Genomic DNA, 22,809 nt, shown 5'->3' with positions numbered 1-22,809 from the left:
GGTTGTTTAATTAAAAAAAATTTACTCATTAATATACATTGATTAGTGTGTGATTATATCTTCCAACAAACCAATGCCTTCTCATAAACGAATAAATTAATCTATTAAAAATACACAGGAGTGGGCGCCAGATTGTGGAAGCCACCATGTTGCCTCACCATCTTAAAAACATGTAGATGGGCTACATACGGCCACATATGTGGTAGACCTTATAAATAGCTCTTTTTAACTGTACCATTTAGCATTTGTACATCTCTTTCTCTCTATTTATGTCTTTCTTCTCTTCTTAATTTGCCGCCTCCACCATTCTTTTCTCTCCGACCTCATTTCCACCTCATCCTCTTCAAACTCAAACCTCATGTCCAGAAACGAAGTCAGGTCTTTAACACAAACATAAATATGCTGATTTATTCCTGATTGTCATACTTTTGGTCAGCAGATTAGACATTCGACTTTTCCATCTCCAGATATCTGACAATGAACCTGCTAAGTAAAATTACTACCTGGTTAGAAGCTATTATTATGTAGGCTTGAGGGTCCATAAAATCACACTTCACCTCTAGTAACCAGTTTGAATACATCCAAATATAGAATGAGAGTTTATGCACAAAGTGTCCAACTATGTTAGATCCACTTTCAATAACAACAAAAAAGTTCAGGATATCCTCAACAACTCACCTGAGTATCGCTCTTATAGGATATAAGTGATTTTTATTGACTCATAGACTTCTATCAGACTACTTTGACAAAGTTTAACATGTGTTTTAGACATGGACACATATTTGTCTGACAGATGAACAGGAGGGGTAAGAAAACAGAATTCACTTGACTACAATCTATTGATACCTAGTGGTGAGATCTTACACATTGTACCTTTAATGTTGAAACTGAACTATCTTACTCTAATACAGTTTTTACTAAAACTTGGCACTTAAGATTTGTACTCCTGTATACACTTTCAGTAGCCAGCTGTTAATGGAGCTAAATGAAGCTAGATGGAGAAATATTACATATTGACTTAAAATGGTTAAAGAAAATGTAGCTTTTGTAGTTCCTATGCTTAGATACAAATCTTCATTTGCAGTGTACTTTTTCACTAATTGTATTTGAATATATGCAAGAAGGTAATCCAAGGTTTGAGATAAGATTACACCTTGAACTGATGCCCGCTTACTTGCTTTGAAAGCTTTGAACAATTGACTGTGCTAGATGCACATCACAGTAATCCGACATCATCCAGACTTGTGCTTGCTGGAAGGTTAAAGACTGGCTAATGTCCACTCTCATTAGCTTTGTGGCATGCACCTGTTATGAGCAGTGTCTGGAAACTTGGCTACAGTGCATGTGTGAAAAGGGTTTTGGCTTATAAAAGAAGGAAAGCTATTAATGGGTCTTCTTTTGGCTACTTTTCGGTAGACAGAACATTAGTCAAATTTTCTTTAAATATTCACATTTACTGTATTTTTCCCTTCGGCATGTAAGTTTGATGGGATTTAACATGGTTATTTTCGGTTCTGTTTTGCAGGGCTAATGCCTTTGGCTGTTACTGTATTTCATTACAATCAGATATTGACATCTCCAAGGGCCTCATTTATGAGTGCACTGTGTGTGCAAATTGTGTTGGCTTGTTTCGAAGCCTGGAGTCTGTTTATCAATTTTTATGTGTCTATTCACAAATTCTCAAAGTGCACATTCACAAATTCCTAAATGTAGACAAGTGTGCATAAGTACAATGTAAAATCATCACAGCAACCACTATTTTGAACGTTATAGCAAAATTCATATTTTAATCAATAACACAGTAATCTGTTAAAAATGATGCACCAATTAAAATAAAACTGCTTACTGCTTTGTAGTAGTCCAGCTTCAGATAGCTGAGGACCGCTCTCTGAGGCCTTTCCTAGATGTGTCACCAATAATTGCAGCTATTTTGTCATCTGTTGAATGGATGACACTAAAGTGGTACTCTGGCCCTCTGCCTGTGGCACTGATGTATTTTTCTGGAGGTTGTCTCTTCTGGGTCCTTTTTGATAAATGAGGACCCCACATCCTTGACTGTGACCCAGTGACCGGACGCCATAGGGCTCAAACCTGTCTATCACAGAAGTGCTCATTCTCTCTGTTTTGTGTTTGTCTCATCACCCTCTCTCATCTCTCTCCCTCTAAATGTCCCATCTTTTTCCCTTACCCCCCTTATTCCTCTCGCTCATTTCTATCCTCTTTCTCTCATTTTTTTGCCAGGCTGTGTTTGATGTCGATAAGACAAAAGGTCTGACCCTGGTAGAAATATGGGAGGGACTTACTCCCGAAGATATCAAGGGATGCACTGGCACAGATTTTGAGGTGAGTAATGTAACAGTTAGGCTACTAGCACTATGAAGTGTTTTTGGACTTGGGTTTATTAAACATGAAACTTGTCCTCTGTCTAATTTTTTCTAGGTGTCTCCCAACCTGAAGCCTATGCAGCAAATTTAGAGGAGCTTCCACTGGCCTCAGAGATGTGTTTTTGGTTTGTCACTTCATTTCTCTGTGATAAACATCAGGTTATTTAACAGCCTGAAATGGGTCAAATAAGCTTTTAAAAAACATACCTGGTTCAGCCAAGGTTTTCTTGGCAATCAGCATGCAGCTATCAAATATTTACCTCTGTATTATTAACTAAATTTGATTAACAGAAGTCCCTTTACACTGTTATTTTCGTGCTCTTAGAAGGAATGAAGAAAATTGCATTGTTACCTATTACACATTTAAGTTATTAATTTTTTTTTTTTACTTACGCGAGTCTTTTACGCAATCATCAGTTTGAAAATTGCTTTAAAAATATTGATATTATTTTGTTTATTTTTCCAACTTTACTATTATTTTTAAAAGAAATGATGCAAAAACTCTTTTGAATGAGATTTTCTGGAAAATAAATAAGAAAGGTCAAATATTTGAATCGTGAGACAATTTCCAGTGTTTTGGCTCTCGACACTATAACAGTAGATGTTAAAAGTAGCAATCGGTGTGCAGTTAAGTGGAAACAAGCAGTAATTCAAGAATCACAATATATAATATGAAACATTGCAACTTTTTATATCAGCTCCAGACCTCTCCCGCCTGCTTCATTGGTGAAGGAACAACAGTGGAATATGCGACACCATTTATTATTTGGTTGAACGACTACATATTATCCAACTGTAACTTGAATATGATTGATAAGCTGAAAGGCATGCCTGTGTCTCACTGAAATGTAATGAATGAAAACCAATGTCCTATAGGTCAAGTGAGTATTCATTTATCGTAGAACAAATATGTATGGAGTTGTTTTAAATTGTGCTGTGACATGAAAAGGAAAAAAAAGTTTGTAGATGAGGCTTCCAGTGTTGAATATGTTTTGTCTTTTTTTTTTTTTTTTAATAATGAAGATGATGAGCCATTATTTTACTATCAACCTCTGCCGTAATGTAGACTTGTCTATTTTTCTCAACTTCAGGTGTTTTGAAGCAGGTGGGCTTGTCAGATATTTCAACCAGAAAACATGAAGCCTTAATAATTTTTACAGAGACATTTGCTGTTCAGATGCAATTGTGTGTAAAATAAAATACAAGCTGGCGTGCAGAGTGAAGCAAACTACGTTTTTCTTTCTTTTTGAATAAGAATCTTGAAACCAGCAGATGTGTTTTCAAGTGATTTAGCTCATCGAGAGTTTTTGACGCACTACAGGTTAAAGCTTTGTGTGTGTGGATTAGAGCAGGGCGATATGGCCAAAAATATTTATCACGATATATATTTGAAAATTTGCGATAACGATATAACCGACGATATAATTGATGCGAGACAAAATACAACTCCACAACATTACTAGCGCAAAAAGACAACCTTCCATTTATTTTCACTTAAACAAGAAGCTGGTTTTTATGTACATTAAAGCTTTATAAAAATGTAACAGTGCAAATGCAAATTCCTTGCTGAAAGTTTAACCAAAAGGCATTTCCAGTAGAAATGGGCTGACATATCCTGAGCATAACCATGTATAATATCCACTGAAGTTAAAAAGAGGTGCTTTGCAACATTAAACTGCAGTGTGCAGTACGTATTTTTCGGACCATAAGGTGCACGGGATTATAAGGCACATTAAGCGAAACAAAGCAGTCAGATAAATCAAACTTTATTAAACTCATTCTTCTTGCTTCCTCCACTTCTGTACCATTGATTCATTAATGTTGAATTCTCTGGCAGCTGCTCTATTCCCATGTTGTTGCAGTATATTAATGACTAACCTCGTATTGTGGATGGATTATCTCAGTTGTTCTCCTGACTGAAGTTTGGTCCGTTTACAGCATCCTGCCATGCGATTGCATTTGTCTCTAACCATGAAGAACCTTCACGTTAACTTTTATAAGTGGAAAAGTGTTAGTGTTCGTCCTCCAGCTTCACTGTTTATGTTATGCTAACATAGCTGTGTCGCTAGCGATCACGTAGCACATCATTATATACCAGCTAGCCCAACTTCAGTAACCCTACAAACGTCACTGCTGTTTAGTTTCCTGTCTTCATTTATGTTGGAAGTGATAGCAGAGCTGTACGTTTGATTTTTTTCAGAAATCTCTCAGTCAGAACATGCTATATCATGCTTAGGTAACTAGCGAAACTAGCGAGCTAACTTCCGCTAGCTTCCTGCTAACTTCTAACTCCGTTAAATGTAATAACTTTTGTTTTCATGGATGCCTGGAAGTTAAACTTTATAGTTACACCTGGTAAAGCAGCAATGCTGATCGTTTTATTAAAGATGAAAGAATTTAGACAGTTTTTAACTCTCAGTGATGCTGCAGTGTTGTTTGACCTGAAGCATACGGAGTTTAGGACCCAGATTACTCCCAGATTTAAGAGCATCTTAGTCCGACAAATACGACAATAACGACGGCCGCTTGCATGTTCTGCAAAAAAATGTGCTTTGTTGTGTATCTGACGGACAAACACCAAACCAGTTCCACATCACTGAAGTTGCACCATTTTTACAAACCAATTCTGGTTCATCTGTTTCACTCAACAATCGGCCATGTGCGTATGAAAACAAAGGCACTGCGCATGCGCGTTTTACTCCCATTCTATCGCGATATTTCATTTTCCTATCGTTGCCTAACATTACCGTGAACGGTATAATATGGCCCAGCCCTAGTGTGGATGGTGGGCTTAATGTTTACATTCTCGATTTGATTTTTCCACTCGGGCAGAGAGGTGCTGGCATAACCAGAGGCCCGTTACATAACCTGCGAATTCAGCCAGTAGGCTTTTGGGTTCAAGGAGATCAACTGGGTTGGATCATCAAGCAGAAAAATGGAAGAAAGTGACAGGGGCTCCAGCCACCGGCTGTTGATGTTAATCCAGCACACTCCTTCATGAGTCAGACCAAAGCAATACTCCATAAGCCTACATTTTGTAACCTAGTTCTCATACTTGTACTTGAATTCACTGAAGAGGGAATTTGAAGAACGCAGCGGGTTTTAGTAGGAACATGTTTCTGAAAAATACAAATGGATGACCTTGCTTTTGAGGTTTTCAAAAGGGGATATTAAAATGGGTTTTCAAGATTTAGTTAAAGGGACAGAAGTCCTTTTTTAAGGTTCAGGTTTGTGGCAACCAACCTGAAATATTGTTGAAAGCTGACTCTGACATTAACAGCTGTCATGAATTAGACATTTTATTTTATATGATGGCAATTCAGATCCCTTTTTTTCTTTTTAAATATGTATATTGTTCATTTGAACACTGGGTTTAAGGTCAACCAAGGCAAAGCCTATTATTTGAGAGACCTATGTTTATATTGGGAGACATGGCAGTGATTAGTGATTATGCACAGTATTTATGACAATATTGATCTTTTTTCTGTGCTTTTGCTGGCAATGGTTTTATAAACCGTTCCTCTCGTGACACTCCTCCAAACACATAATTGTAGAAAACAGAACCAGATGGGAAAACGACAACAACAAAAAAACCTGATTTTGGCAGAGAAGTCAGTCATCTACTTTGCTGTCATTTAGGTAATAAATTCCGTGGAGTGTTTGGACATCATGATACAGACCATGAAAGACAAGGTTTTGTATATTCTCCATCTTTATACCATTACAACCTATTTTCTGAATGACTCGTGTTAAGCTGGCCAGCCAACTGATTGTAATCACACTGATTATGCAGAATGGGTCATTTTCATATAGCTTTCAGTGATTCAAGTGCATGACCTTAGCTCAGACATAGGTTAACTAGGAATTAGAATTTAATCTGTGACCATCTTATGTTAAAACCCTACACTAACTGAACCTTTTCGGATAATGCACATATCCAGTCCTCTAAAAAGATGGCTTTAAATGTCCAAAATGTTCTAACCTCAGTAAAAGCATGTCTTGAATTATGGAATCAGCTTGGCAGACCTTTTTACATAGGCTATTCATATCCAACTATGTGGTTCCAAAATATTTAACATGCTGCCCTCATGTGGGGGTGTTCTGGCAACCTTATGGGTTTGTGTAGTCTAGCATTCATGCTCTGTGCATTAATGCTAAAAACATGAGATGATTATATGTTGCCTTTTATTTTGTAAGTGACTAGTACTGAAACATACCCATTGCGGCGTTTAGGCTATGTTACTATTGGGCGACTAACCACCGAATGTTGCCATATTTAGATCCATCCAACCGCATTTTCATAAATGTGCAACACGCCTATGTGTGCTGCTGGGGGGGCTGACTTCTCGGTCGCGCAGTTGTGTCTATGTGTGTGCGTGAGATAGGGATGCTGAGAGAAAGTGAGGCAGGGCGCGAGTGTGTCTGTGTGTAGAGAGAAAGAGAGAGCGCGCGCTCCAGGTTGGCGCAGGCACCGGTCAGGGAGAACGGAGCGTTGTGCAAGGTGGAAGCATGGCTTCGTCTCACGGGAGAAGCGACCTGCGGTTCGCAGACTGGATGGCAAGTTTACCGCAGAGCATGCACACTATCCCGCTCACCAACCTGGCTATTCCCGGTAAGTGTTTTTTTTTTTAAGACCTTGTCCAAGTGTAATCGGATGAGGAGGATGCCCGTGTCTTTTTAACCTCGCGCATTGCGTACAGCTTTTCTAGTACATTAGAAATGCACAAATTGACAGTTTCAGATTTGTATTTTACCGCTTCCTAAACTTGAATTGTGCATTTAATACAACCGTCACTTTCGTTGCACCTCGTTGGAACAAAGGGTAAGACCTGTTGCGCAACCAAAGAAGTACTATGTAGTTCAGTTGCTTGTGTTGCGATCACCTGTCTAACGGTTATCATAATACCCAGCTGTCGTGTTCGTTCTCCGGCCGAGTAAGTATGCACTTAGAAAATAATGATAATAAAGAAAAGGGTCATCTAGAACCACTCTATAGGTTCAGAATAGATGAGCCACGCTGCTCTGTTTGTGCTTTTATGCTGGGGTGGTGGCCACAGGGAGACGGAGTGGGATGGGTGCCGTCTGCACACTCAGATGATCACAGCGCATCCCATTGAAAATGTGCTGTCGGACCTTTATCCAATCAGTGCGCCGGTCTTTTTAACTCCATTCAAATGGGAAATGCTGGTTGTATAGCCCACCACTGATCTGACTGATAGAATGTCTTATTAGCAGCCAGTTAAATCCATATTCACTGCCTAGCGATTATCACACCTCCACACAAAGCGATTCGATTCTTCATTCTTGTGAATTTCTAATCCTTTGTGCTTCATTCCCTTTCCCCCTCCTTTCTGTCTCACTTTCACTCTTCCGCTCTCTCAGTCTTTTTCTTGCTGAACTCCCAATACTTGAGGTGTTTATTGGTTGGCATGTGCAACATTGCATTTCACATGCAGATGGATTAGTGGTTGATGTCCAGGGCACGGCATATGACCAAATATGATCACAGCTTTTAAGGATGCCAAGACACATGCAGTCAAATTAGATGTAATGGAATACAAATAAGGACTGGAACAACATAGTATGCATAATCTACGCTTGTAATTTTGCTGAATCATGTGCTGTGCAGAATCACAGTTCATCCATGCCAAGACAGCATGGGAACATGCTCTGTCCCTTTTAATTAGGCATTAATATCTCTCATTGGTTCTGTGGCCTGCAGCTCAGCTGAGGATAGCTCAGTTTATCCTTCATTTGGATACAGATTCTGTAAACATCCACCAAATCTTTGCACTTTCTTGTGTTTGCCTGCACATATTTGCCAAGAAACTCCAGAACACACAGGATTTCTATCCAAGCTCATTATAGCAACAACCATGTGTTCCTATTGGAGTGTACGTCCGAGTTCTTTCAAAAGTGTGCATCTCATATCACATTCTTTTGTCTCATCATTGAATGCAGCATTAAGCCTTTGTTCAAGCAGGAATAAAACTGGGACAGACAAGAAACAAAAAGGATGGGCGATTCATTTCCTCAAACAAGTCTCATAGCTCCATTTAATTGGAAGAATATTATTTCCAGGATGTTACTGGAAAATGCTGCTGTACAAAACTTATTATACAAGCTGCTGCCTTTTTCTTAGTTTATTTTTCTGTGCTCACTTTTTTAAAATAGCAATTCACCTACCGCAGAGCTTGAAATATCCAGGGAAAAGTAGTACTTTACAGTGTAGGATAATGTGATGGCTGCTACTCCGCTGTTGCCAGAAAACTTCACAGTCTAGCTGTTAGCACACATAACCATCTGAATGATTGACAGTTTATTTTAGGGTACTGAGGTGGCAGATTCATTACTGTCGGATTTTTTTTATATATATATAATGTTTTAACAGCATTTGCTGTGCTTCAAGTAACTGGTTAATGAGCTAATGCTGCCAAATTATTTGTGCATATAGCACATTAAAGATACTCAAAGTAGCAGGTGTTTGACGGCTACAACAGCTGTATAACAGATGTGTAACAGATTGCATGTGCTTACCTGTTACATTTGAGTGGTTCAACCTGCAAAATCTTGTTATGAAAGCAGTTTATATGCTATAGTACATATGATGCTGACTGTGGTTGTTCACTCATTTTAAATTCCTGCTATTTCTTGTTACTTTGTGTGATTGATAGACAATTCAAATTACAATGAGACTGATCCAGTGACGGTAAACTTAGCAATGTCACCTACCTCTGTCAAGTGAACTTAAATACAGGTTATTTACAGTATTTAAATATGAGAGATATTAACAGATAAAAATCTGTTTTCATTTAGAGGCACTTAATGAGATTGCACGGCTAGATCCATATAGTTTTGGACACAGACACAATTTGTGTTCTGTCCATCTGCACTGTAAAGTGTCATCCAATGAATTTTGCTGCGCAACGTATTCCCATGCATAAGGAGCCTAAAACATATTTAATAAACGATGTTGTATACTATGAATCTTGGACAAAATATCAGGTGTATGTTCTCAGAGCAGCCAGAGTAAGAAATGAGGGTTGGAAAAAAACACAGCATTTTTTATCCTGAGAGATGGTTGCAAAGGAAAGTATTCCTTAACCTTTTGCTCTTCCAGGTAAGGGGCAAAACACTGCAAAGTTTGATCCTGAATGCCAACAACATGGTCAAGACAATCTGAAATAGAGGAATGATCAATTTTGTCAAACTTAGCAGGCCCAGCTGAATTGAAATTGCATGATTTACCGAGTTCAAAAACACATGTGAATCATTTGACACTTAAAGGAGAGCTGACTCAGTGTGGTTGTGAAACCTGGAGAAGATTTGTCCAGAAAAAAGAAATGAGCTGTGCACAGAGCTTTTTCTTTCATTCTAGAATTACAGTATATAACAATAGTACTGAGGAAGGGTGTTATCTGAGGGAGTCAGATTTAGATGTTTTTAACTGGATGACACTGGGACAGCTCTTGTCCAGTTTATTTGGAATAACTGCACATTTCTAATTTGTTTGTTTGTTTGTTTGTTTTATGCTATGACTCATGACTGAGCACAGTTGCGTTGTGGCTGTTTGATTAATTATGTGAGAATAATACATGCTCTCATTTTCTTAATCCTGCTAATCCACTGCAGACTACCTTGTTTGAGACCTAAGAACATGGTAGCACTTAGGCATGACTCAGCTTTCTGCATTGTCCCTACATGCCACTTTGGCCTCCGGCTGTGCCGGCATATCGCATCTATAAAAGTCAAATGGCTTGTGCCTATACTAATTGGAACTAGGTTGAAGGGCTGTGCAGGAGAGGAAAGAAAGACGTAGTAGAATATTAAATATTTGGGTCATTGAAGGGAGAGATGGTGAGGGAGAGGGAGCAGCTACCTTTCTTGTTTTACCCAGGCTGATTAGTGTTTGACTCTTTTCCTGTGGCTACTGTTAAATCTGCCAGGTGAGGGCTGCAGACTGGCTGGCTGCGCATTCCTCTCACCAAGACGGTCAGCAGAAAGGTGTGCCACCAGAGATACTGTGAATTTCTTTCTCTGTCACCATGAAACGAGCTTAAGAGGGGGAAGGGAAGATCTGTCACGGTTTTACTACCATAGTAATTAAAATGGATTTTCAGTACTTTGTGTGGTGGTAGGTGTATAATTTGAACTATGTGCTCACTGGCATGTACAATATCTGTGTCGTGCAGGTGTGCATGACAATAAGTGAATCAGCACTATAGCAGCAACACAGTATTAGTCACTTATTATGAAATGCTTTTTATGGGTTTATTTAAGCACCTAAAATATTCAAATGTATTGTCTTAATACATTGAACTGGTGAGTGAAAACATATCATTCTGGATTGTTAAAGCTACATTAATTAATATTCAGCGATTATGAATCAGAAGAACTGCAAAATAGACTGCTAGCATGCAATTTATATACATTATACATTTATTATTTATATTATTTTTGCCTTAAACAAAGACTTTAAAACACCCTTAAGAACTAGCAGCTGAAACCCGTTTACATAGACTTTCTCAGTTACTTTAGAAAGCGATGCAATCTCAACTTTTAGTTTTTTTTTACTGTTTTTTTCTTATTTCAGAGTACAATGATTAAATGGTGCATCATTCTATTGTGATAATTTGGTCAACACACTTTTTAAGTACTTTATTTACTTCACGCCCGTGGCCGGTTTCAAATCACCAATTAACCTAACGTCTTTGGACTGTGGGAGGCAGCCTGGAGAAAACCCACTCAAACACAGGGAGGACATGCAATCTTGTCCTCCCTGTGTCCTCCCTTGCTGTGAGGCAAAAGTACTAAGCACTATAACACCGTGCCGTCCCATTCCATTCCATGCAGATAATATTGATTATTTTAATACCGGGGAAGAAGGCTGATTTACACTTCTGTATACTACATTTTCAGGCTCAGGGGAGCCATTCTTCACCTCCTGAGTAACAGCTCAAGGCTTTAGGTAAGCAATGAATAGCATGAATTACCAAGGGGGATGGGTGAAGGCAGTGGTATTAGGTTAAGATAGTCTTGCAAGAAATAACAACCAATCCACTGTAGAAGAGGCATCTTGAGTTTCAGTGGTTCCCTCTGGATAGAGAAAAAGGCTTGCCCTGGACTTTTAGCTGTAAAAGGCCATTAGTCCCCTGATTAGATCACTTTGACGCCACTTAAACCCCTATAGAGCAAGATGGATGAATGGTATTAGATGCCAAGATAAACACTGCTAGTGCGGATGTTTGAAGAGGGGGAGTCAGTCAACTCAAAGCCACTGAAAAACAGGATATAATGTGCAATACAAAAGCAAAAGGGGGGTCTTTGTTAGAGAGAGAGAGAGAAAGAGAGAGAGAGAGAATGCCCATCTTAGAGCTATTTCCTGCTATGGCTCTTTATCTGTGAATCAAGACCCTCCTTAATCTGAGTGAAATTTTGTTTTGCCAAAGATATTGTGTGCATCTTGCTTGTTTGGAGCTCATGAGGATTTTACAGTTAGCAGTTTTGCAAAGAATTCCCTCGTTTGCAGTATTGTATTATGCTGATGCATGATACTCATAATTAGCCACTCATTAGCCAACATCATATATTTGTGGAGTTTTCACTTGGTTCTTGGTTCTTTATTATTATTTGTCACATGCATAGTTATACAAGTATAACACACAGTGAAATGTAACCTGACACGCTCCTCGACATGTGCAAAAATTGGGGGGGTAGGGAAGAACATTATTTATATATATATAGTATATATATATATATATATATATATATATATATATATATATAATTTATATATAACACACACACATATAGTATATACACTGGGTGAATGTGCAGTAGTAGCAGCAAGCAGGTGAATTCTGTACATTAATATGAATAGATATCTGACTATTTTACAGGATAGACGATATAAACATATTTAAAATTAAAGGAATTGAAATGTACATTGTTAAGTTGCTTAAAGAAAATTAAAAAAAAATATTGTAGAATCCAAAAGAAATGGTTCAGTGTGGAATTCTCCACTGGCTCGTTTTCCCACCATTTGCAGTTAATTGCATTTCCAGCAGAGACACTTATCTTAATAGTCACATAGTCTCAGAGTCAAATAATTCAGCCTCATCAGAAATACAGTGTGCACACTAATGCTCAAACAAGATGGAGAAAATAAAGTGTTAAGACAGGAGAAAAGGAACTGGAGAGTTTGAAAAATAGATGCAAAGAGTAACACTTGCAGAATTACTGTAAAAAAAAAAAAGAAGTGTAAATGACAAAATTATGTACAGTCAGAAGCCTATATCTATCTTGTAGTAACATTTAGCTCATCTCCATCCTGTCAGTTTTCGTTCTCTTCTCATTTTTTTTCTTCTCTTCTCCTCTTTCCTCTACTCAGCATCCTAAAATAGATCTAAAAAGAGTCCGTGGAGAGTGGTAATGTTTTGTAATGAAAAAGGGCACAAACCACCAGTGGTTCTCTCTGAATGCTCTGCTCTCATTCAGTCAGAATGACTCAGTTAACAAAGGTCAATTCTCTAAGGTAACAGTAGCAGCACCCAGCACCACTGTCATCAACATTGTCATCATCATCACTCTGTTTCACCTTGTTTAAGTCTTTTTTGTTGTCTCTGTGGCACTCTTGTTCATCTTCTCTCTTTGCAGTTTGAGACTCTTCTTCTTGTGTGCGGCTGATATTTACATGTCAGAGAAAAGAGTTCCCTAAGTTTGCTTTGCAATGAAAGTGCTACACAAGTGACATCTACTTGTATTATTCTGGGATATGGTTTTTTTCAGGGTGCTTTAGTTTTTTGTGTACACATCAAGTTAAAGTGATCAAACAGCTTGACAGTAGTTTGTTTGGATATTGTTTGCGGTAGGTAATTCATATCAAACACTGGACTCTATTCCCCATTAATGCCTTTCCCAGTAATTGCATATTTTAAATACAGAGAGGAATGTTCATTCTCATGGCAGTAGCATGAAGATTTTGCACATTTGTATATTATTGTAATTTACTGTCTGCATTTGGTGACAAAGATTATCCGGTCAGTGGTCTTTTTATTGATTTACCTGCTGCTTTTTTCATTCATCATGACACTCGATAGAAGTATCACAGTCACCGCACATTTGCACTCTGGTAAAAGCTAAGAAACAGCTGTACTTCTTAAGCAAACTTAAGTGGGCTGAATTCCTGTGTCAAGTTCTTGATAACATTTACAGAGGATCAGTGTAAAGCCTGGTAACTGGAAAAATCAGGAACTGGCACGAAATGTGCACATCCCAAGACCTGGAAACTCTGCAGGTGATTAATACTGCTCCGAATGTCACCAGTACCAATCTATGGAACATAAATGATAAACTATATAAGACAATCCACCCCAGTCACAACCTGTTATGTTGTATTTGCTTCTAAAGCTAAAATGAGAAGTATAAGAAGTTTAAAATCTTACACTTTGAAAGCAGAAGTCTTTTTGTCTCTGTAGACAAGTTTGAAATGACTCAGTTCTGAGCTGCTGTTGTTTGTTTTTGTGAGAATGAAAACTAATTGTGTGGATTGTATGTTTCAAAAACTGAAATGCTTCCACACATTTCCAAATGAATTTTTTTCCCTTGAGAAATGGCAGACCATCAAGGTGGAGCATAAACAATAATTAATCACATTCAGGGCTCAGGCATCATAATAGTATTGGAGTGAAGTTCTCACATTTCTGCAAATTCTCACAGATGTTCTGCACATTTGGCAAAAGATTTGGCCCTCCAGGGTTGATACTGTCTCAGCTTTTCCTGTGAGATTGTTTCTCTCTGCAACATGGCATCAACCATGGGCTTTTTGTCATACATATTTATAGAAGTATTTGTTAGCAATGCAAAACAAACCTCATTAGTTTCCCTCAGGTGCTAGGCTTTCATTAAAAACTCATAAAATATAGTTTGTTGCTAGATCCTTGGGGACTGTTAGATTTAATTTATATCTTATAACTGTTCTTCTTTCCCCAAACAGAACAACGCATATCTCAAGGAGAGTGGCCTATGCAGCTTGATGGGTGTGTAGCTATTAGAAGTGTGTGTTGCAAAACTGAAACAATTATTCAGGTTATTGGTTAAAGTGCAGCAGCCACTTCAAGTGTAAATTAATTGTTTCAGTGATTTTTTTTTCTTTTTAATTAAAGAAGGCCAAACTTACCTTTTCAAACATCTCATATGTGAAGATTTGCTTACCTAATTTTAGTTGTATACATTGTGAAGAGGTATTTGCCCCTTTCCTAAATGTCTTCTTCTTCTGTTATTCATATTTATCAAACAGATGTTAATTAGACAAAATTAAGTTGTAATAGTTGTAAACTTTCCCAAAACTGGCCAGCCTAAATTACTCCAAGAGGTCATCAACAACTCATCCAGTGGTCACAAAGAACCCAGAACAGCATGTAAAGACTCAGTTATGGTCAGTGTTTATGCTCTTTGCCAGAAAAATCCAGAAGGAGAATGTCCAGCTTGGTTATGGAGCAGGACAATTTATTATCGTTTTGTTTATTCGTATTGTTGCCCTTGCTGCTTAACTAATTTCTCCTTGCGGGACCATAAAGTATTGCATTGAACTAATCTGAAACACACCAGCAAGTCCACCTCTCAAAGGCTCAAAAACCAACTTTGGCCTAGTCAAAATCTGGATTTAAATCTAACTGATATGTTTGGCATGACCCTGGTTTCATGTTCAGAAACCAACCATACAGCCATGTGAAAGAGTCATTGTCTATTATCACAAGTGGCATCGCCAGTTATTACGTTTAGGGGGCAATTACTTTTTTCACATGGGGCCATGTAGGTAGGGGTTGCTTCTACCCCGTGATAGATGAAATCATTATTTAAAGACAGCTTATTGTATTAACTCAGGTTATTGTTGTGTAATATTACAATTATTTAATGATCTGAAACATGTAAGCATGACAAATATGCCAAAAAAAGATGTCAAGATGGGGGCTTAAATAAATTACTTAAATTGTTTGACTTTTTCACCACACTGCAAGGGTCATTTCAGTAACAAGTGCCCTAAAGGCATCAGCAGTAGCGTAGTTTTCAACATTGACTGGATGACTGGATAATGAAAATAATTTTGCGATGATTATGATTTGTTGTTGCGCAACTTTGAGCCCTAAAAAGCAAAGATTTTCTGCAGAGGCAGCTGTTGGAGTCGGTTAAGGTCATGCTCTGCTACGCTGTGACCCTGGTGGTGCGGCTTAGCCAGTAGTGATGCGACTGCTGCCCTGCCCCAGGATTCAGCTGTCTACTCAGCTTATGGTCATTCGCTGTGCTGACTGTGAAGACCTAGCACCGCTATATAGATAGCTGAAGGTCAGTTCAGGCTCTGTGTCAGAGGGGTGGTGGTGGTAGAAGGTGAGGATGTGAAATGTAAAGGGGATAATGAAGAAGTCTCAGTGATTATGAGAGGAGCAGGAGATGTTAACTGCTCAAGCAGAACACACAACCTTCAGGTCTATTTTACAGCTGATCCTGAGTTTGTCTCAAGGAAATAGTTAAATGTCACAAAGGAATCACCATTCAGTGTACAGACTGGCTTACACAAATGTATTTTTTTCACCATTTCAATTTTAATACAACTAAGAAAACATCAACTGTTCACTGTTAATAACAAAATAAATATGCTTTTAGAGGTTTTTCACAGATTCCACTGCCTGTATTCATGTGACTTGTTTTATTTCCTGAGGCTTGTAGATGTCTGTATCTAAGATTTTTGCTGCCACTCCAAAATGATTGTGATGCCCAAGGCTCCAAAGATGACATTTGGAAAATTTCACAGCATGTATCTTTTCAGATATGGTTCCAGAGCTTGTCGGGAAAACTCTGACAGAAGACATAGACCTTTAAATTTTGATCATTCAGAGATATTGGTGAGAAGCGTAGTTGTGTGGAAGCAATTTAATGGCAGGTCCACTTGTTAAGCAAGTGTGTCTGAATTTAAACAGGAATCCAAAACCAGGCATTTCGCAGTTAGAGGTCTATCCTAGTTTAAAGCTTAGTTTAAAGTCTTCATATCCAGAGTGGATAAAATAGTTGTCATCCTGGTTGTAAATTTGTTAAGTCAAAGGCTGTAATTTTTCTTGATTCTTTATTTTGCCTTTAATTTACACCAAAACTCAGTTTTATCGGAAAAGGATAATATGTAAATGATAAAACTTTATTAGAGAATGACCATCAGGAATCTGATTTCCTTGGGATTCTGACAGGGACATAACTGGATTTAACTTTGAACTATTAGAGTATAAGTAAGATGGATGTGTATATATATAAAAGACAGATATCTACAATAAAGTAACTTATCCAACAACGTTTCACCAATCTCCAAACAATGGACAAACAATGACGCAGAAAATCAACAGATCCAATTCAACTATCCATTTTTTCACCTGCTTATCCAGTTCAAGCTTGTAGAACAGACTGATAATAAAAACAGCAGTAAGGGGTGCTGGTATAACTCACTGGGTTGAGCAAGTGATCGGTGTGCTGTACAGCATGCAGATGCCTGAGTTTGAAGGTGCCCTTAGGGCATATAAGGCATGTCTTCCTCTTTCTTCCTGGGTTCTCTCCAGGGTTCTATCTCCATAATGTATATAAAAAACATTACTAAGTCATAGCTGTTTGTATTGAGTATTGTAGTACTTAATGGTTACATGAATTTCCCCCAATTTAAGTCATTTTTCATGCTAGGGCAGCAGTTTCTTGGTAGGCTGCTCCCACCAAGATGAATGAATGTTTGGCCTCAAACTGAGGGAATCTATAGGCTAGCATACTTTATTTAGCATGTGGACCATACTGTACCAAGGAGTACATGCCAAATAATACTTAAAGAGGGAGAGAATAGGAATTACCTACCAACAAGTGCAAAACTAGCAAAATAGCTATGCCTTATAAGGAAATTGTAAACTTACTGCAGTGTTTACCTCAGAGGATTTTGTTCTGCCTGAGTAATGTGAAGGGAAAAAAAAAGGTGTGCACAGGCTTTCTTCTTCAAGCTGTCCGAGTTCATGATTTGCAACCTTGGATGCTGTTTTTCGTGTAGTTAGTTTTGTTACCTTGGTTTTGGGCTATTTCTCAGTAATGACCTCAACTTTCAGTCGTCTCCCACCAGAAACAACACCTGCAGTAGTCAGTATGCAGACTCATGTTTGTGTTTCCCCCAGGATCCCACGATTCCTTCAGTTTTTACATCGATGAGGCGTCTCCAGTGGGCCCCGAGCAGCCAGAGACGGTGCAGAACTTCGTTTCTGTTTTTGGCACGGTGGCCAAGAAGCTAATGAGGAAGTGGTTGGCTACACAGACTATGAACTTCACGAGCCAACTGGAGGCTGGGATCCGGTTCTTTGACCTGCGCATCTCCACCAAGCCCCGTGACCCTGAAAATGAGCTGTACTTCGCCCACGGGCTCTTCAGTGCCACGGTTAGAAAAGAGTAGAGTTTTGATGGTTTTTGATGTGATGACTGTTTAGCAATGCTTGTGGTTGCTAAGTGATGTCTAACCATCTCTGTGTGTGTGGCAACATATTTATATTTGAGTGTAGACTGAGAGCCTAATTATACAAGGTCCTTCAGAGATTTGAAGTACACAGTTCACAGTCTGTATGTCTACATTTAATATCATCACTAAAGATTTTAATAATGTGCATATTTTGCTTTTTTTTTTTTTTTTTTTTTTAGGTCAGAGAAGGCCTAGAGCAGATCAGCAGTTTTCTGTCAGCTCATGCCAGAGAGGTGGTCTTCCTGGATTTCAACCACTTCTACGGCATGCAGAACCTGCACCATGAAAAACTGGTGACCATGCTAAAGGAGGTGTTTGGAGAGAAGCTCTGCCCTGTTGTTTTTGCTCAGGAGGTATAAATACACTTAACTTTTAACAGGGAGGAGGAGGGGTACGTGAAGTAGGAGCAGCTGAACATTTTTCTGATGCTTCTTTCGTCTTACCAAGAACATCTTATTTAGCTGAGTTCAAAAGACCTCAAGCAATTATTGTTTTCTCAGCACCGCACAACAGTGATTTTGTGTTTTGATCAGTACCGATGTAGAATTATGGTTATTACATCTCTAATCATAGTTCATTTTTTCACTCAGAACATGCCCATTTGCTTAGGAGACAAGTAGAAAAGTCTCCCTAAGATGAGACTTTGCTCTTTGAAGGTTTTTCAGGGTTTTTTCTTGTCTTTTTTCCCATCCAATTGTGGCCCATCTTCATCTCCCACCCTTCCCTGTAACTGAATAACCTAAAATAAGCAGTACCAGTTAGCCCTACAATTCATGAACTACCACAATCGCTGACACCACTCTAAGATGAGCACCTTCCTGTCAGGTGCAGCAGCTGAGTGAAAGAAAAAGAGGGCAAAAAGGCCAAGAGTGACTAGTAGGTTCTGAGAAAACAATGAGATTCTCCTCAGTGTTTAATTTTGTAGACGGAGACCTGAGACTGTAAGTTTATCTGCCATTCCCTTGTCATCTCTATAGCCCACATTTGCTTTGCTATTCAAAGTTAATCCACTTCAGCACTGTTTTCCAGCACTTGTTTGGTCTATTTTAAGAACTAATATTCAGCTGCAAGCCCATTTTTCAAATAAATAAATCAGCTCAAATAATCAGCTGGAAAAGAAGATGTGAAGTGTATGCGTCTTGGGATTGTGATGAAAAGGTGTATTTTTGCTGTAATTGACACTCCCTGAGGATCATCTAGCTCATTGCTGTTACCGGTTGCTTATGATTAATTAATATTGCTATCCAGCATTTCTTTCATCGGATGTAGCCAACAAAATGTGCTGCTGATGTCCAGCTATACACATAAGCATGTATTTGTAAGAATGCAACTTGTGGGAGACAGTCTCACTGTTTTTACGTCTGAAAAAATGTTTTCAGAAATGTATCATCACGTTAGAGTCAATGCAATTCACTTAAAATAGATTTTATATGTAGTTTGGTTCACTTACAGCTCTCTGTTGGTGTTTTATTGAGCCACTGACTTCAAAAATAACACATCTGACACCTTCTGTGATAAGTCAGTACTAAATATTGAAGATGCATCACTCTGAGAGAAATTCATTCATTCAGAATTAATTCAGAACTAAGCTGTCAATAAATCAGCTACCTGTTCAGGTTGTTTTATGTTCCTCAGTTTATAACCTCTTGCTACTATGAACACCTCCCTCCCTCACTCAGGTGAGTCTTCAGTATCTATGGGAGAAGGAGTATCAGGTGCTTGTCTTCTACCACCATCCCATGGCCCTGGAGGTGCCCTTCCTGTGGCCAGGCCAGATGATGCCTTCTCCCTGGGCCAACACCACTGACCCGGAGAAGCTGATTCAGTTTCTGCAGGCATCTATCACTGACCGCAGGTAAATTTCATATTCATGAATCCAGTGTCTGCTACACAGAGGAAGAAATCAGATAAAATCTGTTGTGTTCCCCACATAAAAATTTTTAATCACTTTAATTAATGATCCATGTTTCATTAACTTGGTTTTATGTTTTGTAACTTTGCAAATGAGCCATAAGGATTAAACACAATGGATCTTTTTTTATCATGATGTAGATATATTGCAGTGCTTAGAGGTCTGTACAAATAATTTGACTTGCTTTTGGCTCCTTTGCTTAACTTACTGATTTCATCAGCATGCTGCTACAAGTAAGCAGGCTTTAAAAAGATTAATTGCAGTAAATGCAAAGTAATTAATTCAAAGGTAAAGCAGTGAATTATATAAGAAGTAGCACTTCTGTAAAGCAAATATATTATGGTGACTATTAAAAAGGAAGAAAGTTACAGCAAAGATAACATGTAAACCCTCAATGTTTCTCTTGCAGGAGGAAGGGGACATTCTTTGTCTCCCAGGTGGTTCTGACACCAAAAGCCAGCACTGTGATGAAGGGTGTGGCTAGTGGACTGAGAGAGACAATTACAGAAAGGTGTGCATGCTCATTTATGTGCATGTTTTTGTGTTCATGATCGCTATTATGCTAGGCCTAGCAAAAAATGCATTGTTACCACCAGTGGTGGCACACAGTCTTCTTCCACACATACACAGACGCTCAGTTTTGTGACCAGAGTTATGGAAACACCTCAGGCACCAGAGCCCACAGAAGTGATTTAGCCATAACAGCTCGCAACAAAAAAATCACAAGCGTGTGTACCCTGACAGATACACACTTTAGGAGTCAAATGTGAGTCATTGTGGCATTTTGTAACTACAACCAAAGGCATGGTGGTTTCTACAGGTATCCCCAGGCATTTGACACTGGCCTAATTCGAGTTATTGTTTTTCTTTCATCTTTTTTTTGTCTGGAACAGCTGCCATAAACCAGAGGCAATTTTTCCTCACGTTATGTCTCCTCTTTCCAGTTATGGTACACAACTTTTTTTTAAAATTATATTAATTTACCCTTAGCTTTGTCTGTGTTTCATTCCCTCTTAATGTCCCCAGTTTGTTAAAAGCATCAACAGCAAAAGCATCAATTTTCCTGCCATGAATTATTCATTTGATAATTCCACTATCAGCCTTTCTCACCAGGCGTTTAGTTACTTTGATGTAGGCATCCTTCAGAATCCCATCCAAGCGTTTTGCACATAGACTGCCAGTGTTGGACTCAGCATAACAAGAAAGCAAACAACGAGGAGACAACGCGTAGATTTTATTTTTAATTTTTATGCAGAAAGCTGCTCTTCTTTGTTGCTCAGCTCACGTGAACATGTCCGGCATGTTCAGAGTGTCCTTCACGCAGCTGGTGTCTGGCTCGCAGACATCACATGCAGCATCACAGGGATCTTTTATCTCAGCACGTCCCTCTCTGTGTTTAACCAACTGTGAATCATCCCTTCCTCTCTTCCTTTTTTTGACATCATTTTTTTCCCCTTGCACTCTTTCCACTAACATGATTTTTCTTTTCATTTCTCCCAGGGCTTTACCAGGTATGATGCAGTGGATCAGATCTCAAAGACCTGGGGAGAGCGGCATTAACATCATCACAGCTGATTTCGTGGAGCTTGGAGAATTCATCAGCGCCGTCATCACCCTCAATTATCACCTGGATGACGAAGACGACGATGCGACCTGAGAACCCGCAGCAGGCGTCAAGGAGTGCAGTCACCACCACTGATACTAGTGGTTGCGTCTGTGCTCTCACTCTTTTCTCTTTGGCATTTATTTCAGGAGGGGGAGCTAAACGGCTCCTTTCACTTTATTTAGGGCTATAGTGAGATGAGCGGTCAAATGGAAAAAGGAGATTGAGGAATTTCAAGTTGAGACTGGTAGACATAATGCTGATGTTCGGTTGGAGCACTTTGAGAGTGAGGTTTTGTTTTGTTTGTGTCCAGTTTTAGGGGATCCAAAAGATTTTTGATTATTTTGTTTGTTTGTTTTTTCAGGTAAAATGTTTATTTTCTTTACTCCCTGTGCTGTAAAAATCCCTGCTTTGTCCACTGATCAAATGCACTGTTTTCAGGCTTACCACTTTATCACGGGTAGGTTCCTCAGAGCATATCAACCGTCTGCTAAATGTATTGGTACATCAATCGTGGTATTCTAGTGACAGTGACAGTTTTTTCAGAGGCTGTTTATAATAAGTCTGTGTATCTCAAACTTTAGGCCGGTGTAAGTAGCTAGCAGTTGTATGTCTTGTTTGGCAAATCTGTCCAAGTGAATTCTCTCTCTTTTGTTTTTAACAATATGCATCTTTGGTCAGATCACTGCGGGTGTTTTTGAAAACGCCTCCAGCAGCTTGAATGCAGAGTGTGATTAAAAAGTGTTGTTCCAATGTGTTTATTCAATACATAGACAAAAACGAATCATTCCCATTTCTTTTTGAAACTGTATTCCCTCGTGGGATTTTCACCCAGTAAGTCTCCACTGAAGCCAGCTTGCAGCAATGGCGTTTATTAGACACCTGTGTACTCTAAAACTATTTATCGATAGATTAAAATGATTCATGCAGTAATTCAAATCCATATTGCAAGAGAGAGTGAGAGTGCAGCTTGGCTGGCCGACAAGTGTTCTAATCATGTAAGATGGATACACAGCGGTCTCTTGTGCATGAGCACTAAAACAGTAATTTTCACATTATCTGTTTGATTCATATTGCAAGACAAGCATCAGTTCTCACTGTTGGAAATGAAGTTGATGAAGCAAGACATTTCTAACGAGAAGGCATTCAGTGTGACGTTTTTTTTTTTTTGCATTCTGTCGTGGGTGTTGAGTCGTGATAGCCAAGTATAAAAATACAGTATATCTGGGTGCCACCGTCTGCATTTCCTTTGCTCATTGCTTGCCCCCAGTCTGCATGTATCTGCAGATATATGTCTGCATATATATATATATTAGGGGTGCAACGATACACAAAATTCACGGTTCAGTTCGATACTTTGGTGTCACGGTTCGATATTTTTTCG

At 38.8% G+C, this 22,809-nt stretch overlaps 2 protein-coding genes across 2 annotated transcripts in view; both read left to right on the top strand.

Annotated features, from left to right (window-relative positions):
- The window catches only part of oxct1a (3-oxoacid CoA transferase 1a), a 53,870-nt gene extending 50,258 nt beyond the window's left edge, over window positions 1-3,612 (top strand). The window contains exons 16-17 of the mRNA XM_005919000.3: window positions 2,242-2,343; window positions 2,440-3,612. Coding sequence (XP_005919062.1) covers window positions 2,242-2,343; window positions 2,440-2,475 — 138 coding nt within the window. The 3' untranslated portion in view covers window positions 2,476-3,612. The remainder of the gene's footprint in view (window positions 1-2,241; window positions 2,344-2,439) is intronic.
- A 2,911-nt stretch (window positions 3,613-6,523) lies between these two features.
- On the top strand, window positions 6,524-22,595 carry plcxd3 (phosphatidylinositol-specific phospholipase C, X domain containing 3). Its single transcript, XM_005918999.3, has 6 exons — window positions 6,524-6,996; window positions 17,576-17,832; window positions 18,090-18,263; window positions 19,590-19,765; window positions 20,232-20,333; window positions 21,323-22,595. The coding sequence occupies exons 1-6, from the start codon at window positions 6,894-6,896 to the stop codon at window positions 21,477-21,479; spliced, it is 969 nt and encodes a 322-aa protein (XP_005919061.1). The 5' UTR covers window positions 6,524-6,893; the 3' UTR covers window positions 21,480-22,595.
- The last annotated feature ends 214 nt before the right edge of the window (window positions 22,596-22,809 follow it).

This window comes from Haplochromis burtoni, unplaced genomic scaffold, assembly GCF_018398535.1.
Source record: "Haplochromis burtoni strain Fernald_Lab_line unplaced genomic scaffold, NCSU_Asbu1 Contig_34, whole genome shotgun sequence".
NCBI lineage: Eukaryota > Metazoa > Chordata > Actinopteri > Cichliformes > Cichlidae > Haplochromis > Haplochromis burtoni.
The sequence above is the reverse complement of the archived record's forward strand: the minus strand, read 5'-3'. Positions and strand labels throughout refer to the sequence as shown.

What these genes read in the sequence shown, in the direction of transcription:
- plcxd3 (XM_005918999.3), top strand. Translation starts at nt 6,894, where the DNA reads ATGGCTTCGTCTCACGGGAGAAGCGACCTGCGGTTCGCAGACTGGATG. An exon ending in CACCAACCTGGCTATTCCCG is followed by an intron (nt 6,997 to 17,575) that starts GTAAGTGTTTTT and finishes TGTTTCCCCCAG; the next exon opens with GATCCCACGATTCCTTCAGT. An exon ending in AGAGAGACAATTACAGAAAG is followed by an intron (nt 20,334 to 21,322) that starts GTGTGCATGCTC and finishes CATTTCTCCCAG; the next exon opens with GGCTTTACCAGGTATGATGC.